The sequence below is a fragment of the Callorhinchus milii genome, unplaced genomic scaffold (assembly GCF_018977255.1).
Source record: "Callorhinchus milii isolate IMCB2004 unplaced genomic scaffold, IMCB_Cmil_1.0 Scaffold4, whole genome shotgun sequence".
NCBI classification, from domain to species: domain Eukaryota; kingdom Metazoa; phylum Chordata; class Chondrichthyes; order Chimaeriformes; family Callorhinchidae; genus Callorhinchus; species Callorhinchus milii.
In genome coordinates this window covers 57,308,116-57,324,378 of record NW_024704745.1, presented here as the reverse complement: position 1 = coordinate 57,324,378, position 16,263 = coordinate 57,308,116, and the positions used below count along the sequence as shown (strand labels likewise).

The 16,263-nt window shown below is 37.9% G+C and overlaps 1 protein-coding gene across 14 annotated transcripts in view; it reads right to left on the bottom strand.

The window, feature by feature from the left end:
• Positions 1–992: 992 nt before the first annotated feature.
• picalma (phosphatidylinositol binding clathrin assembly protein a) overlaps positions 993–16,263 on the bottom strand; it is an 88,877-nt gene continuing 73,606 nt past the window's right edge. For 5 of the 14 annotated variants that reach the window (XM_042334525.1, XM_042334530.1, XM_042334534.1 and 2 more), the window contains 7 exons: positions 15,379–15,510; positions 15,255–15,285; positions 12,605–12,704; positions 8,482–8,541; positions 7,658–7,759; positions 3,400–3,502; positions 993–2,531 (listed from right to left, as the gene is read on the bottom strand). In XM_042334525.1, coding sequence (XP_042190459.1) covers positions 3,410–3,502; positions 7,658–7,759; positions 8,482–8,541; positions 12,605–12,704; positions 15,255–15,285; positions 15,379–15,510 — 518 coding nt within the window. In that variant the 3' untranslated portion in view covers positions 993–2,531; positions 3,400–3,409. Of the gene's footprint in view, positions 2,532–3,399; positions 3,503–7,657; positions 7,760–8,481; positions 8,542–11,778; positions 11,957–12,604; positions 12,708–15,254; positions 15,286–15,378; positions 15,511–16,263 lie in introns of those variants that run through there. The other 9 variants (XM_042334524.1, XM_042334529.1, XM_042334533.1 and 6 more) reach the window with 5 other exon arrangements.

Below are 16,263 nucleotides of genomic sequence, written 5' to 3'. Positions count from 1 at the left end.
TTCATAGGGACATGGTGAGCTTTCTGCAGCCCACAGTTAAAGATACCACATGCAAGTCTTTATTAGCTCTTTAGACAGATTGTTACAACTAAATCAAACATCACATTTAAAACTGACTTCATTATTTTAGTTGGGGGAGGAGGGGATGCTTGAGATAACAATACCATTTGTTTTTTGGAAGTCATGTGATAAAATTTTTGTAATAGAAGCAGTATCATGTTTATAAACTTAAGGGAAAAGGATACCTGAGAGATTTACTGAAAATACAAAGCCTTCAATCTCTGTTAATTACCAAGATACAGATACTATTCATTTGTTTGTTCTCAATTATTATTACTTAAAATTAAACAGTATTTAGATGACCATTTTGGAAGTGGTTTCTCTCCCTTTCCTTCATTAGTTGGTAAATGACATAACAGCGAATACAGAAGGCTGGTTTGCAATGTTAAAGGCACCGAGAGACACAGAGGTTCTTAAGTGAATCAGTAATTGGTTAGACCATAGAAAGCAGAGTACTAGTATGTATGAAAGGTAACAACTAGAGATTGGATTATTTGTTATTGCCACTGTACATAAATGATTTGGAAACAGGAAATAAAATCAAGGAAACCAGTTAAGACCCACAAATGGTTTACACTGCAATGCATCCATATGGGTTATGTTGAAATCCTAAACCAGGAGGAATGAAACATCTTCAGATCAGCAATATTAGAACCAGTTTCAACAATTATAAGCTGAAAAGTTTACCAAAACTAACTTTTGTTGTGCCTACAAGACTAAGCTATAGAGAGTACTCTGAAACAAATTGTTTGACACTTGTCATAAGGAAACATAGAACTACATAAAGGCATCAAACTCCAACTCCTTTAGATCTATAAAGCAAATTAGAGAACATTTTTCAATGGAAGAGATGCAACTTGTAGAAAGAAACACAACTGTAGTACTTTTAACAAAACCTTCAAGTTCGACAAAGATAAAGTTGAGATAACAGCTTGCCTACAACAGCTCAATTGCTTTTTTTATTAAATAATGCAGAGTTTGTTATATCCATGCACAGGATTTTTGGAATTGAGAGATGTAGCTTGCACCTAGCTTGTAACAAAATTTCAGTGGAAGCTGCTCTTTATTTGAATATCCACCCATTTTCTCCTAACATACATTTTTCTTTTAAACAAAATATATTCTGCAAAGACAATGCAGCAAAATTTTGCAAAGTTCATGTACAGAATTGCCTCAAGCACAAACTATCCTTCACACCAGCGATGTGGACAAGGATTATGGTATATACAATGAAGCACCGGTCAACAGCACTTTATCGTTTTATTATTTAACTCGATTTGTTTTTTTTCTTTTAAAAAATTCTACACAGAAACGGTTTCTCTCATTTTCAACTTAATCTGTGTAAACAAGTCTTCCCAGAACCAACTAGTGAAGACACTGTGTGGAAGTTTAAACCAATATTTCAACATGTTCTGGGATCTGCATATGATTTGGAGTCTATGGAGGTAGAGGATCTTTGTGAACAGAAGGCAATTCTTTACATTCTAGTCAGGAAAGGCAGAATAAAACTCTGATGTAAAATAATGACATGCTGAGCAAAAAGCAATAAAGGACCTTGTCATTTATGCTAATGCCAAAGTACAAACGTAGTGCTTTGCTAGTCAATAACTGTTCCCTTGCAAAATCCTAGGCACAGAACTACATGATTAATACATTACTCATCCTAAATCCCACATAAACATAAGATTGTGATTCTGTCTACAAATAATTGTGCTAGAGGTAAGTAAATTGATTTGTAGAATATTTAGTGCTCCATCTTTCCATTAAATGCTTTTTGATTCACTCAGGTTTTCATCCAATTCATAAACCATGTACATCCATATTCATCCATATAGGAGCATCTGATGCAAATATTGTTACTTAATGACAGTCATAAATAAATACAAACTTAATATACAAGGAATGTCTAACTGCAAACTTGAATAAAAGTAATATTCTGAATGGTTAATTTTAGCACATCTATTTTGTGAAGATAAAAGAAAAAAAGTTCCTTGGTGGACATAAAAAAGTTTACTTAATTTACTGTCGCTTTTCAAAGAATACCTCACCAAATCATGATAAGTTACAATCCAGCAGCCCTTATCATACATGGTTGCAAATCTCACTCACTCCTCAACCTGTCAATTCTAGATTAATAAAAGTTTCACTCAGTATGAGAAAATGATCCATCGTTGTAGCATTATTATTGGTTGGAAAAGTTTAAAATCATGATTGATTCAGTCATCACTTGATCATCAAAACAGTGGTTTCCATCTTCAACTGAGGTTTGTACATCAGTATTTGCTTTTGAATACATCTTCCATCTTGGTCATTCTGCCAGGTCCTTTATCATTCTTTGTACGGAAGTCATCCCTTGTGGAAGATAATAGTTTCACAAACAGCGAGTGTTTTGCATGAAGAATAAAATTTGCTGCTTAGCACTTATCTTCCCGGAACGATCAATCCATTTGATGTCATTACATGAACTGTATCTGAAGAAATGGAAAGTAGAGATACGTTTTAGGGCGCTGGAATGCCAAGCTTTTTTTCCCCCACAATAAACATCGGCTGAATATGAATCCTGCATTGTAAATAACCAGTTCATATACATTCCTGATAATTCCTTAAATAATCAATTTTTGGATTTCTGCCCCATTTTATATACATTATTCTCAATCATGCTTACTACTCAGACAAGTGTAGAATAAGGATCTACAGGAAAACCTCCAGCGGTTTATGAGAGGAGAATGAGAGGAAGAGGTTGCAGATAGGTCAGCCGTAGGAATACATACACATGGTACTATCAATGCATCTCTTTAAGCAATTGGAGAACCTCTACTAATTGGCCGATTTTTGAATGAATGACTGCCTTGAATCACAGCTACAAATAAAGTATCAAAGATTTAAATAGTGTGATCACTGCATTATATTTTATCTAACAAATATTGATATCTGATTTATAGAAGTTGTAAGACATTTTAGAAGCTTATTGCAGTTTGCAGAAGTGTAGATCCTATATTTGATGACTGAATACTTCACAGTTAGATTGTTAAGCAGAATCCATTTGTGGTCAGAGCATTCTCTTTAAGTTGATAACTCCAGAACTGAATAAGCTATATGTTGGCAAAGGGCAGACGCTACCCACATACAAAAGGAAACCAGTAATACCACATATTCCTATCAAGCTTATGCATATCAAACCATCCAAGTAATAGAAATATCGATCTGGCACACTTTCTGTGGCTAACTAGGTATTTCAATTAAATTTAATGGCAGTGTTAACAGTTGGCATGACCTGGAGTTCAGGGGCCATTCTAAAGTCTGCTTAACACAACACACATGCAATTATACCGTGGATACCTTGTCTTTTCTACAAGAAATCCTTGAGAGAGAGCTCCGCAAACGGGTCCTTTCCAGGAGCTCTCGGAGGACTCTGACTAGAAGGACTTGAGGCTGCAGACAACTAGTTTAGAAAGCGAAGAAAGAAAGTGAAGGCAGAAAATGTAAGGAATAGAACATAGGAACTTAGTGACAGCAAATGTAGAAACTGGTGACCTGTTTAGTTTAAAAAAAACACCGAAATGACAGTAAGATCTTATGAGGATGGTTCATCATTACTCACCCACACAGTGTTTACAGATAAACTAAAATATTCTGTCATTTAAGAACATAAGAAAAACCTGCCGCAAGAAAAGGTCATTCAAACTACTAAGATAACTGAGAAGAATTTTACGGCTCAACTTAGTTCCACGCCTTCAGCTAGTGGAACTGCACCTTGTGAGAAGGCAAATTTTAAAATTAAGATTGCAGGCTGCTGCTCTAGGTTACTGTATTCACACACTTTCCCATTCAACTGAGCCACAGCTTGCTGTTTGGGATCACATAAGTACATTAATGTATAGTGGAGCTGAGAGCTTCCGAGGAGCGGAGCAGGAAGCTGTGAGGAGGATTTTTTTTAAATGACAAAAAAACTGCAAAAACAAATTGTGCCAATTAAAATTAGCAACTCCAGTAAAATATGATGAAAACCCCAGAGCACCTGACCTGCGGACTGGAACCATGCATTTGCGGTATGTAACTGATCAGAGTAACTGGAAGTTGCTGTGGAACTTTCTGTGGAAACTGGGGGTAGATTACTTCAGAAGGAATGCAGGTCTTGCAGATCAGAGTGGCACCTTTCCATTACTCACAAGACTAGCTATTAGCAGCTTATGTTGATTTGTAACTCTTAACTCCATGTATGTGACCTGTGAAGAAACAACCAGAGCGGCCTTTTCTTCTTCCATATTTTACGCAAACTTAAAAACACTCCAAAAAAAACTTTCCAACAACTCCAAACTGTTGTACAACTTTTTTTAAAAAAATAGAATTGTAGTGGGAAATCCAGTATTATACTTCAATATGCATGTAGGCGATAATAGTCTGTGCTAAAACAATTTCGAAGAATCTCATTGAAGATTGATTTTTCGTCTCATTCTGAGCTTTGAACGTTACAGATTTCTTTAACGAAGATCTCATTGTGATAAAAATTCTGTGCTACAGCGTTTTAAAAACTGCACTTGGTACATTTTCCACCCACCTTAGGTATCCTGATATAATGCACCATTTGCTAAATGAGGGTCAAACAGTTACCAATCTATCTCAGGTTATCTGCTGGGAGATGCATTAAACCAGCTGGGCTGACTCACCTGCTCTTCCCTCCCTGCTAACTTTCCATAGAGGAGTCAGCTAGACTGATTTATGAGGAACTTATAGTAATGCACCGCATAGTTTCTTCACTAGCACATTGCATCATTGGCCTTCTATCACATAATCCACTTGTTATGTTACACTAGTGGAAAAGTCATGTTGGTGCACACCAATTAATACATTGTCCCTTCAAATATACTAAATGTCTTCTGCCAATAATTTAGCCAAATTGGAATTGGTTTCCCCCAGTGGATTTTTCCTCTTTGGATTTTGCTGTCTTTTGCAAAATGTCATTAGCCCTTCTACAAATGTCACAAATTAAATATTTGCAAACCAGAAGTCACAATTAACATATGCAGCATTTTCTTTAGCACAATATTCCTTTTATTGTGCAGAATAGCATTTCAACATTTGCAAATATCACAATTTAAACCCCATTGTCTCCTTTATAAACTGGAAAATCACTAAAGAACTGGAGCAGAGATAAGGCTGCACTTTGCCACACTAGTAGAATACAGACTGCCACGTCAGTGAGTACCGCGAATACTGCTTTAAAAGCTGAGATTGCTGCGGCCACATTTAAGTAAATATTTTTCAAAGCATGACAACCAGAACAGCAACTAGAATCCCCACTATCCAACATAGAATTCCACCTTATTCTGCAGCCTTCAATGGTTTATTATGTGCATTAAGCACATATTTTTTGAACATTGGGCTTTGTTATCAAATTTACTCAAAGGGTGGTCAATGTGTGATGTTACATTCAAATTGTAAACCCATTATGCCTAACAATATATCATTTTGTCTTTTTATGACCTGCCTGTGACCATTCAAGTGGACTCTAAACATAATCATCGTTTCTTTAACACAATAATCCCTTTATTGGGGGAGAATAACATTTCAATTCATGGTCAAACTAAGACCATGAATAAATCTACCCCTACACTGGTGGCTTTATACCTCTCAATAGGAGCTTAACTGTAATCAAACAGTTATAATATTCTAACAAAAGATAATGTGTGGGATTTGAATCCAAAATCGAAAATACCGAGAAAATGTCCAACATTCCTTGTTAAATAAAACTACATATACTTTATTATACATTATACCCAAACTAGGAACTGTAGACTCTATATGTTCAGAAACTATTTGAAATGAATCATTGTTTAATCCTCATGTATAAATTATACTAAAATATGTATGAAAGCACTGTTGTTTCAACAGGCTGCACTGAAGGAAGAAGGTTCAACCTGCAATTTCCCCAGACCATGGTTTCCAAACTCAGCTATACTGTTTTAAAGAAATATGGAACAGGGGATGGAAAAAATATAATGGCAAATCAGCTTAGTGTATTCATAAGATCCTCCCATCTGGGTGATTACAGCAGGGCTACACTGGACAGCAGAGCAACACTGGTAGAATCACAGCATTAAATCCCAGTCACTTATGCCAGCTAATAAATAATGTGCATTTTAGGGAGACATGGCATGCAGTGCATTGAAAGTTTGTATCAACATTTAGCTTAACCTACAGGGTCATTCATATTTAAATGAACATGAATTTTGTATTAAAATGACTAAAATACAAAAATATGTGCAATTTTTGTTCAGTATAAATAAGACAACAGTATTAATTTAACATGATACAAATGCCGTATCTGAATTAAAACAAGATATATGAAATATATAAGACTTCATGTTTTGTGGCCCTTTTCTATCCTGAATATAATCATTACAAAATGGTTCCACATAAAATAATCCCTCCAAAAACCAAAACTCTTGAATAAAATGGTCATTTTCAATTACATGGTGGACATGTGCGCATCTGACGTGAAAAGCGCTATATCAAATGCAAATTTTGGCAACTCGGTGGTAAATTTTGGCTGTTCGGTTGCAGCATAAGTGATAGAACTTGGCATCCTGATCTCAGGCAAGCCCCAGGAAGGGAGACAAAATAAAATGTGAAAGTTAATGAAACCAGGTCACGGCAACAGATGGTGGCAGAGGAATGGGAGCAGGTCAGCCCCCTGGAATGGTCTAGTCAGCTGCAAAAAAAGGGCAACTATTTTGTTGACAAGCAAGTACATCTTATCAAGAAACATCGCCCTTTACTCATTAGCTCGCATTAGCTGTAGTTCTGGTTTTCCATCAAATCTGAGGTTATCTTGATCATCTATGCAAGTTTGGAGAAAATCAGGTCAAGAGTTCCAGAGTCGCCAAACAAACTGCCAAACTGAAAGAAAGTCTTTATCTTCTCCTGAAAATCAGTGGCCCCAAATTTCACGTAGTCTGTTAAGACTATTTTGCCTTAAAATTTAAGGTTAATTGTTGAAAATTCTGAATTTAAGAATTTTTCCACAATTCTGTGAGATCTTAAATTTTAAGGTAAAATAGTATTACAGGCTTAGTGTAGTTGGTATTACAGGCTAATAGTTTCTTATTCCAAATTTAAAATAAAATTACAAGCAATTTCCACAAATAACTGCTAAAAAATGCTTTCTTCTTTAAGCAGATTAATTTGCATATGAAACCATTTCTCATACAACATTTTAATAACAGGGATATATTAAGAAATCTTGCCAAGTAATGTTCGAATTTATAAGGGCAAACTGCCAAAAGGGCAGGTTGGAAGTGCTAGCTTTGTGCTTTCTTACATTATTTCTGGCAGTAACATGTCTCAGTCATCCAAATATTTACCCTGGATTTTCACACCATCAAGTTAGTGATTAATGGCAAACCTGTCTTTTCTACGTTTGGCATCTTGCTTTGCTAAATGAGGCAGAAAACACTTCAGATGAGCCTATTTTACCAATGTATGTAAAATATTAGTATTCTGGCTTGAACAGCATTGACATAATATAAGATGAGAAAAGTGACTAAACTTCAATTCTTATGAAACATCATCATTTTGAAACAAAATATGGAAATACCTGTGCACCAGGTGCAGAACTAAATGGATTTGATGGCCTCATGACTGGCTGGCTGTACATCATTGTTGGTTGAGTCATCATAGGCATGCCCATTGCAGGTGGCTGGTAGTAAGGGGCAAAAGGGCAATTACATCAAATCAATTTTAGGCAAGCAGATTTTTCTATGATTTCAGCCTAATTAGAACATACATTACTTAAAAAGGAAGCATATGCGGGGCAATGGAGTAAGTGCGGGGGAGTGGGACAAATTGGTTGCTCTTTCAAAGAGGTGACACAATTTCCAGGAAAAAGACAATTAGTGACAAACGAATGAAGATGAACACCTAACACTTAAATATATTCAAGCCTCGCGGCTGCCCACATTGATGCGTTTGAAGGATTTGTTTGGTCAATTTTCTGTTAGATTGCCAGAGCCAGTAACACAAATAGATTGCTTAACTCTCTACAGTTGGATTAAGGCCTCCTACCAGCAGAGAAAGCATTTCCACACTGGTTGGTGAGTCAATGATTAGAAGGTATTGACTTAAGATAGATAGCAAGAAAGGAATGGGGGAAAATAGGTAGGTTTTTTTTAAAAAACGAGTTAATGGCAGGCTGTAGAACCCCCTTTTGGGTTCAGGGGTCAAGGCGGGAACCATATTAAAATACAAAAGGCAAACTAAACAGATAAAGAAAAATAATGTTCCAGTGGTATGGGAAAAAAGGCAGAAAAAAGGTACTTGAATGGATTGCTCTTTCAAAGAGCCAGCACAACCACAATGGGGCAAATTGCTATGGTTTTATAAACTATTCAAATTAAAATTCATACCACCTCAAGCACTTACCATGCCATATGCCATCACTGCTGTTGGTGTTGTTGCTGGGAAGGCCATTATGGTCGGTGCCTGGCAGAGATCAATGGGAGATATGAAGACAGAAGCAGCAAAATTAAGGTCTCACCAGTATTCGAATGACTAATTCGAATGAAATTTTGACACGTCTATCACGTTAGAGTCATGGTTAAATAATAACATTTTCACAAATCCTTAAGAGCAAGTTGAGTAAAGGGTTAACAAATGAAACATAAAAGTAGTAGTGGATTGTCAGTATATTCTGGTTAAATACTTAACAGAAGCTGTTTTCTTCTTTCAGCATATTGTAAATCTGTAGGCTTCTGACCCATTTTGCAAAATGTATCGAATAAACAGGAGCATTGCAAAGATGTATACAGTCATAATAAAAACAATAATTTATATTTATAGCATCTTTCAGGCTAAGACGACATCTCAAAGTGCTTCACACAGCTGAAAACACATGAAAAGATAAGGTGGGGAGGGAGAGGCCAAGAAGGAAGGACTCCACGATGGAGTTCCAGTGATTGGGGTAAGAATGGCTGAAAGCTGCTCACCAATGGTGGGTTGGATGGATCAGGTGTGGGACATGATAAAGTCCAAAAGGCATGAAGTTCCTCTTATCATACGCAGTTTGCTAAAAAAGGGACTGGAAGTGCTTAAAAACGGCTTAATTGAACAAAGTACTTTGAAATGCAGTTGGAAACTTTTCAACCATATATACTACACATGTGGTAGAGTAATCTAAATGATCAAAGCCAACTTTAGCAGATAACCAAAAAACGGGTTTGACAGGTTTGTGATTTGACTAGCTTTCATTAAATGATCAGATGGAAGCACAGAGCAAATCCACAGTGCACACAAAGCTTCAGTGTGATTCTGCACTCAAGCTTGTTTAAAGGCAGTGGACACAACAAGGCCGCCTGATTTAATGCAAGACAATCCAAAAACTTCCAAGCACTCCAGGTAACTTCCAGACAGACAACCTCAAACCTGTCTTTGAGAGCTTTTTTTTAATGTGAAGGATGAACTACATTTGAAAGAAAACCCTGTCAAAAAGTAGCAATCTAATAAGTCCCCAATTAACCAGTGAATTCCTTCAGAACATAAAGCCTGGAAAATATAAAGCCTGGAAAATACAAAAAAAATACAAAATACAAAAAAAAATCATTTTCATTTAGAAACTCAAAGGCAGCAGGCACGTATTATTTTAATGATCATATCAATGATGATTGAATGTAAATTATTCAAAGTCATATCTAGCTTGCCAATGAAGTAAAAAAGAAACCCTCCACATACTGGCTGGTAAAATGTAAGTGCAGAATGAACTGTTGTCTGGTAGGTCTGACAAGCTAAACTAGAACACTGAATACATTCAATAACCCCATTTAGTCACTGTTCACTTTATTGCTGAACCTATAACGATATTATGTAGCACACTACAAAAGAGAAGAGAGAAAACTAGATTATGTAAGATGTGGTTAAGAGGCACCAAAGTTGGGTTGGGAAAGCCTGTAGATTATAGGATAAGACTGAGTTAAGGAGTCAATATTTTACTTACCCAACATATTTGTTAAACAACAGTACAGACATTGAAGTATATCTATATATACAGAACAATATTTTGTTGAGAAAGAAAACTTGAAGCAACTTGTTTCTCTCAATACATTTTTCATTGCACCATCTGCGCACATTTTCTACCAATGCTGATCTTCAGGAGACGATGAACTACCAAAAACTCTTCATTTTTTCTACTTTTTGCTTTTTGACTGGGAACAGCGTGGAAGGGGAGAGGAGAACTACACGGTGGCAATAGTTTTAGACTTTGGATCAACAAAATACCTTTGGGACAATGGATCAACAAAAATGGTTTTATTGATCTGCAGTTAATTCTAGGGACTGTATAATAACCTCTTTTGGACGTCTGCAAAGATCTCAGAGTTTTTATTAAGGAGCACAGGACATCACAATTTTCTCACAAAATTACTTTCCAGCTAATGAAGTCGTCACTATGAAAATGGTTCCAGAATCTGCAGAACCTGCATTCTTAAGTTGGGAAGACAGCAAACTTTGCAAGAACAATTCATGATTATCTGTCACCAGAAAGGAGCTGTATTAGGATGAGTAAGATTCAAAACCAGCTTAGGTTTGATCTGATACAATGATGTTAGCCAAGTAGTATTAACTGGTGAGGAATGCAATAGTAAAATGCATTCTGAAGAAGCTACATCAATACTTTAGAACAAGAAGACAAAGGTTTAAAGTTGCAATGGGCAATTTCATGACAGACACCAAGAAGCATTTATTTACTCAATTAACAACTGGAACACATGGCAAGAAGAGTGGTGGAGGCTAAGATGATGGAGTTAATGTAAGAGAACAGCTTGATGCTGTTATGTGTATTCTGGAAGGATGAGACCAAATAGTCCAAAGGGCTTTCTTCGTCCAAGCCAATTTTGTGATCTTCTGAAGTTGGCACGAACAAAAGTGCAGATCAGGAGTTTTAAAAAATCCTACAAGTAATTACTAAAAATTTCAGAAAACATTTCAAAGCAATAATAAGTAAGTTATTATAATTTTAAAAATTAATTCGAGTGGAATAAGGTTGGATATATCCAAAACTTTACCAAAATCCATTCAATGTGGTTTACAATAGGAATCTGATGATATGTAGAATCTATATATCATTTATTAGGGATAACCTCCTCAATGTTTCTTCAAAAATCCTAGACAGATCATAAATAAACTTCAATGTTCCTCAACACTTCAAGATTAAGTTTCAATTGCGTGTTTAGTTAGTACCCAATTCCCATCCAATGACCATTCTTGGAAAATGGACTTATGGAAATCAGCAAAACTGTAGCCAAGCAGTTATGTATTGTGAAAATCAGCAAAACATCAGCAAAAATTACAGGTTTGGAAAAATTCTCTCTAATGTACACCATTATTTCTGCAGAGATCTGCACTTAATACTATCAGTTGGTACAACAACAGCATGGGATCCATATAGATTACACTCAGTACCCAACTGTAAATATTTTACATTTGTCTCTTCCTAATGAAGACCACTTAAAAGACAGTGGGAAAAGTGCAAATGGAAACACACAGAATGCATTCATGCATTACGGTTACTGGACAGTTTCTTCAAACACTAGAAAGTGATTACGAAGCCACAGCACATCATATCTTCTAACTGGAGGAGGAGGGGAAGAAAGCAGCGAGGTTTTCCTCAGAAATGTGTAGAAAGTATCAGTGAACAGTATTTAGAATGCATTCATACTATCACCACAGGTTGAATCCACCGGTAGGATTTAGACAATAGTGACAGCAGGTTCAGAACACCAAGGTTACAGCAAGTAAAAAGGTAATAACTCTTATGTTTCCATCTCAGTAGAGGTTAATAACAGCATGCTAGTTTTACAAAAAAATGTTGTATTTCACTTACATATTGAGGAAAATGCATGCCATTCTGCTTATCCAGAGAAAATAATTACATAATGTAATAAACATGTAGTTAGATTGGATTCTTGAATATAAGTATTTCGTACAATTTATTATTTCAGGTTTACAACTCATCCTAAAAATCTGCAAGTTTAAACAATTTAGTCTTAATATTAGTTAATGTAAGGCATTCATAATAGAATTGTAAAACATTTTGAATAGTTATGTAAATCTGGGCAGTGGAACACATCAAAGTGCCTGTTTCCTTTCTATTGGCTGATTCAACTACTGATATACCAACAACAACTTGCACTCATATAGCGCCCTGCACACAGGATAGGGTCTCACCCCGCTGGAATTGATCTCAGGTCTCTCGGTTGCAAAGCGAGTGCTCTAACCACTGAGCTACAGGACTCTACATCTTCAAATGGAATTAGCATCAAATTAAGGTTTCAAAGACACTTGCCTCACAACATTTTAGATTTGAAATTCAACTCTAATGTAAAGTCCATTGTCGATTTAGATTTTGATTCCCCTAGCATTGATAGTTGCACAAATGACCTTTACACAAATAAGACATTTAAATAATAAAAAGTAACTAAAAGCCTAACTTTCTTTTTAAAAAAAGGAGAACAAACCATTTCCAAAAGCCTTATTATAATAGTACATAACTTACCAGCGTAGCAGGATTCCAAGTAGTGGTGGCTGCAAACTTTGGTTGCCAGTTAGTTCCTCCAGTTAATTTCTTTTCCCCAGGCTGATTCCAAAGAAGATCACTTCTTGGGCAAAGCAAAAATATTTAATTATGTATCAACAAAATAATTGTTAACTTTTGCTTTGACATATTTGCACATCAAATTATGAATGAACAAAACGTGGAAATATCTTTTGCACACTTTCAGGCCAGAGAAATGAAATGGCAGCAGTCTTGCAATGAAATTAGTAACATCAACAAATTTTATTTATAGTGTCTTTCATGTCAGCAGGAGAGCCCAAGGCACTGGACAGTCGAGGCTTTTCACCCGAGCTGGGGGTTGGGGTTGGAAGGGGTGGGGGAAAACTGAGCATAGGCGTAGACAAAGTGGAAGGTCTTGAGACAGATCTTGAAGTAGGTGAGGGAAGGGGCGTGGCAAAGGGACTCTGGGATAAAGTTCCAATGATTGGGGAGGCAGAAAGGCTGAAGGCCTGCCTACCAATGGTGGGTGGACAGGGCGGGGGACTTGAGGCAGGCCAGTGCCTGCCAAGCGGAGGGAGTGGGCAGGTTGGCAGGGTTTAGAAGGTCACAGAAGTGGGGACAAGATTCTGGAGGGATTTGAAAGTGAGGACGAGGATTTTGAAGTCAAAAACAACAAAATGACATTTGTATAGCACCTTTCACGTTGGGAGGACATCCCAAGGTGTTGGACAGTCAGTGTTTCAGAACTGAGCTGGGGGTCGGGATTGGGGAGGGTAGAAGGCAGTGGGGGAAGGAAGGTTATTGAAAGTACAGTCAAAGAGGGTGGTGAGATGGGTCTTGAAGGAGGCAATAGAGGGGGTGAGGCGGAGGTACTGCGGGATGGGGCAGAGTGGCAGAAGGCCTGCCCGGAAATGGTGGGGCGGGTGAGGCGGGCCAGAGTCCGCTGAGTGGAGGTAGCGAGCAGGATGGTAAGGGGTTAGGAGGTTGCAGAGGTAATGAGGGAGCAAGACCATGGAGGACTTTGAAGGTGAGGATCAGGATCTTGAACTGTATCCTGTGTGATGGGAAACCAGTGGAGTTGGACGAGGATGGGGGTGATAGGGTCACGGAGCCTGGTATGGGAGAGGACACGGGCTGCAGAGTTCTGGATGATCTGCAGCCTATGGAGGGAGGAATTGGGGAGGGCAGTTTGCATAGTCAAGCCTCAATGTAACGGAAGCGTATGAGGGTTTTGACGGCCTGCGGAGTGAGACAGTGACGGAGCCGGGTGATGTTATGGAGGTGGTGGAAGATAGAGCGGGTCATGACACAAATGTGGGGTAGAAAGGATAATTGAGGGTCAAACAAGGTTCCAAACTGGCCTAGTAAGGTGGACGGTGCAACCATGAATGGTGATGCTGATGGGAGACAATCAGGAGGACCTCGGTCTTCTTGACGTTGAACTGAAGAGAGTTAGCTCTCATCCAGGATTTGATGTCTGACAGACATTGTGTCAGGACAGCAGTGGTGCTGGAGTAAAAGGTGGAGGCAGAGAGATAGAGCTGGGTGTTATCTCCATACATGTGGAAGTTGACCCCATGTCAGATGATCTCACCAACAGGGAGCATATAGATATTGAAGAGGAGGGGACCAAGAACAGAACCCTGAGGAATACCGCACGAGATGGTGCGATGGCTAGAGGAGAAACCGTTTGTGGAGATGAAGTGGAGACGGTGTGAGAGGTACAATCTGAACCATTCAAGGACAGAAACATGAAGGTTGAGGTGAGAGGAGAGGTGGTGGAGGAGCATAGTGGTCAACGGTGTTGACGGCAGCAGAGGTCAAGGATGACGAGGAGGCAGAGGGAGCCCTGGTCGCAGATGGACAGAATGTTAATTGTCACTTTGACCAGGGCTGTTTCTTAAAAGTTTGCATAAGGCAATCAATCAAGGCAAAGCTATCTGTGTCTTAATACTACAGATCCAAATTGTGTGTGCTTGGTGTAGTTTAGTTTAACCATTTGTTATTACCTTTAGTATAGATAGATTTTATGAATTATTACCGGGGCCAATAGAAAATTGCTGACATTTTTGTGGGGATATTGCGGGGGTTGATTGGTGCTATTGAGGAACATTTTACTGCTACATTTTTTCACTTTATTGATAAAAGCTAAACATAAAGAAATAACACACATTAGATTGTTGCAAAAAAAAATTGCTTCTTTTACAAAAACCTTTTTTTTGGGGGGGTGGGGGGACACTCACACAGACACAAACGGTCACAACAGAGGAGCCTTCGAGTGTCGTCCATTTGCCGCTTGCGCCGCACTGCGCATGCGCGATGTGGAGCTGCTCCGCCCACATTGACGTAAAGTAAACAGCACTAGTGGCCTGCGGGCCAGAAGCTACATTTTTGACGGGTTTGCCCCGGGCGTGGTCGTTGTAGCGGAAAAGGTGCAGCCGCACTTTTTTTATTGACCCAGATTATTACCGAGTTTGTGTTTATACTGGTTGCAACTACATCTAGAAATTTATACAAACAATGCAAAATTAATGAATTAGATGGCTCAGGTGAAGAAAAACATCAGCATAAATTTAATTACTGAATGTTCTGCTTCTGTGCAGCAACATTTTATGATTCGATAATTCAAGACGTGTGTAACAGTTCTTACTTTTTAGTAGATCCATTTCCAATTCCCAAGTCTGCAAGAAATGAAATTTATTAGTTACTTAATCTGCATGTAGGAATCAAGCAATTGATAACAATAAATCAGTGCACTTTGGTAGAATACTCACTGCCTACAAGATTAGCCAAAGATGAATCCAAATCTTCTCCTACTAGCTTGCCTTGGTGCTGTTTTGAAGTCAGCTGGATCTGATTTTGCAGAGCTACAGTTGGTTTCAGGACCCCACCTAATCCGTCAAAGTCTTTGAAGTCAGTAATGAATTACAGTTAGCAAAACACAGAAAAATAATTTCTGGACTATCACTTAACACTAACAATAATGACTGATATTTGGAAGTCCCAACTCACCCATTCAAGCATGCCAAGCAAAGTCAGGACCACAGGTACGGTTGGTGGAAAGAAAATAAAATTAGAGCAATGTAACTTTTTAAAAAAACAAGCAAAAAAACTGTAAAGCTAGGAGCTAACATATGCTGATGAAGAATCTAACAGCATTAAGCACAACAAAAGCACAATCTGGCTCCATTGCGGCAGGGTGATGGATTAGACCTAGTGTTCTGCATGCAGGAAGAGTGCTAGATTTGCCAAATGATCTAAAAAGATTAGCAATGTCAAAAATCTTCCCAGTAGTACTAGTTAAACTACTTTCTTTTGCCGGGGGGGGAGAGAGGGCAGCAGATGTCTGATATATGAGGAAATCCATGGCCGTGGCTTGGACGTCCTCCTGACGCGAAAGGCGCCATGCAAATATAATTTGTTGTTATTAAGAGTATCAAAACCAGACCAAGAGTTTCACATATGTACACCACTAAGCTTGGAAATTTCCATGTGTCTGGAATGGACTTATTTTTCAATGCATTATTTCAGAAAGGATGTAAATAAAATTGAGTGATCGCAAACAATCCTAAAGAGCATTTAGCTCAAACAAAATATTGTGTCAATTATAAGGAAAATTTGTTCATGATTGTTAACAACAGGCATGGTCTTGCTCGTTT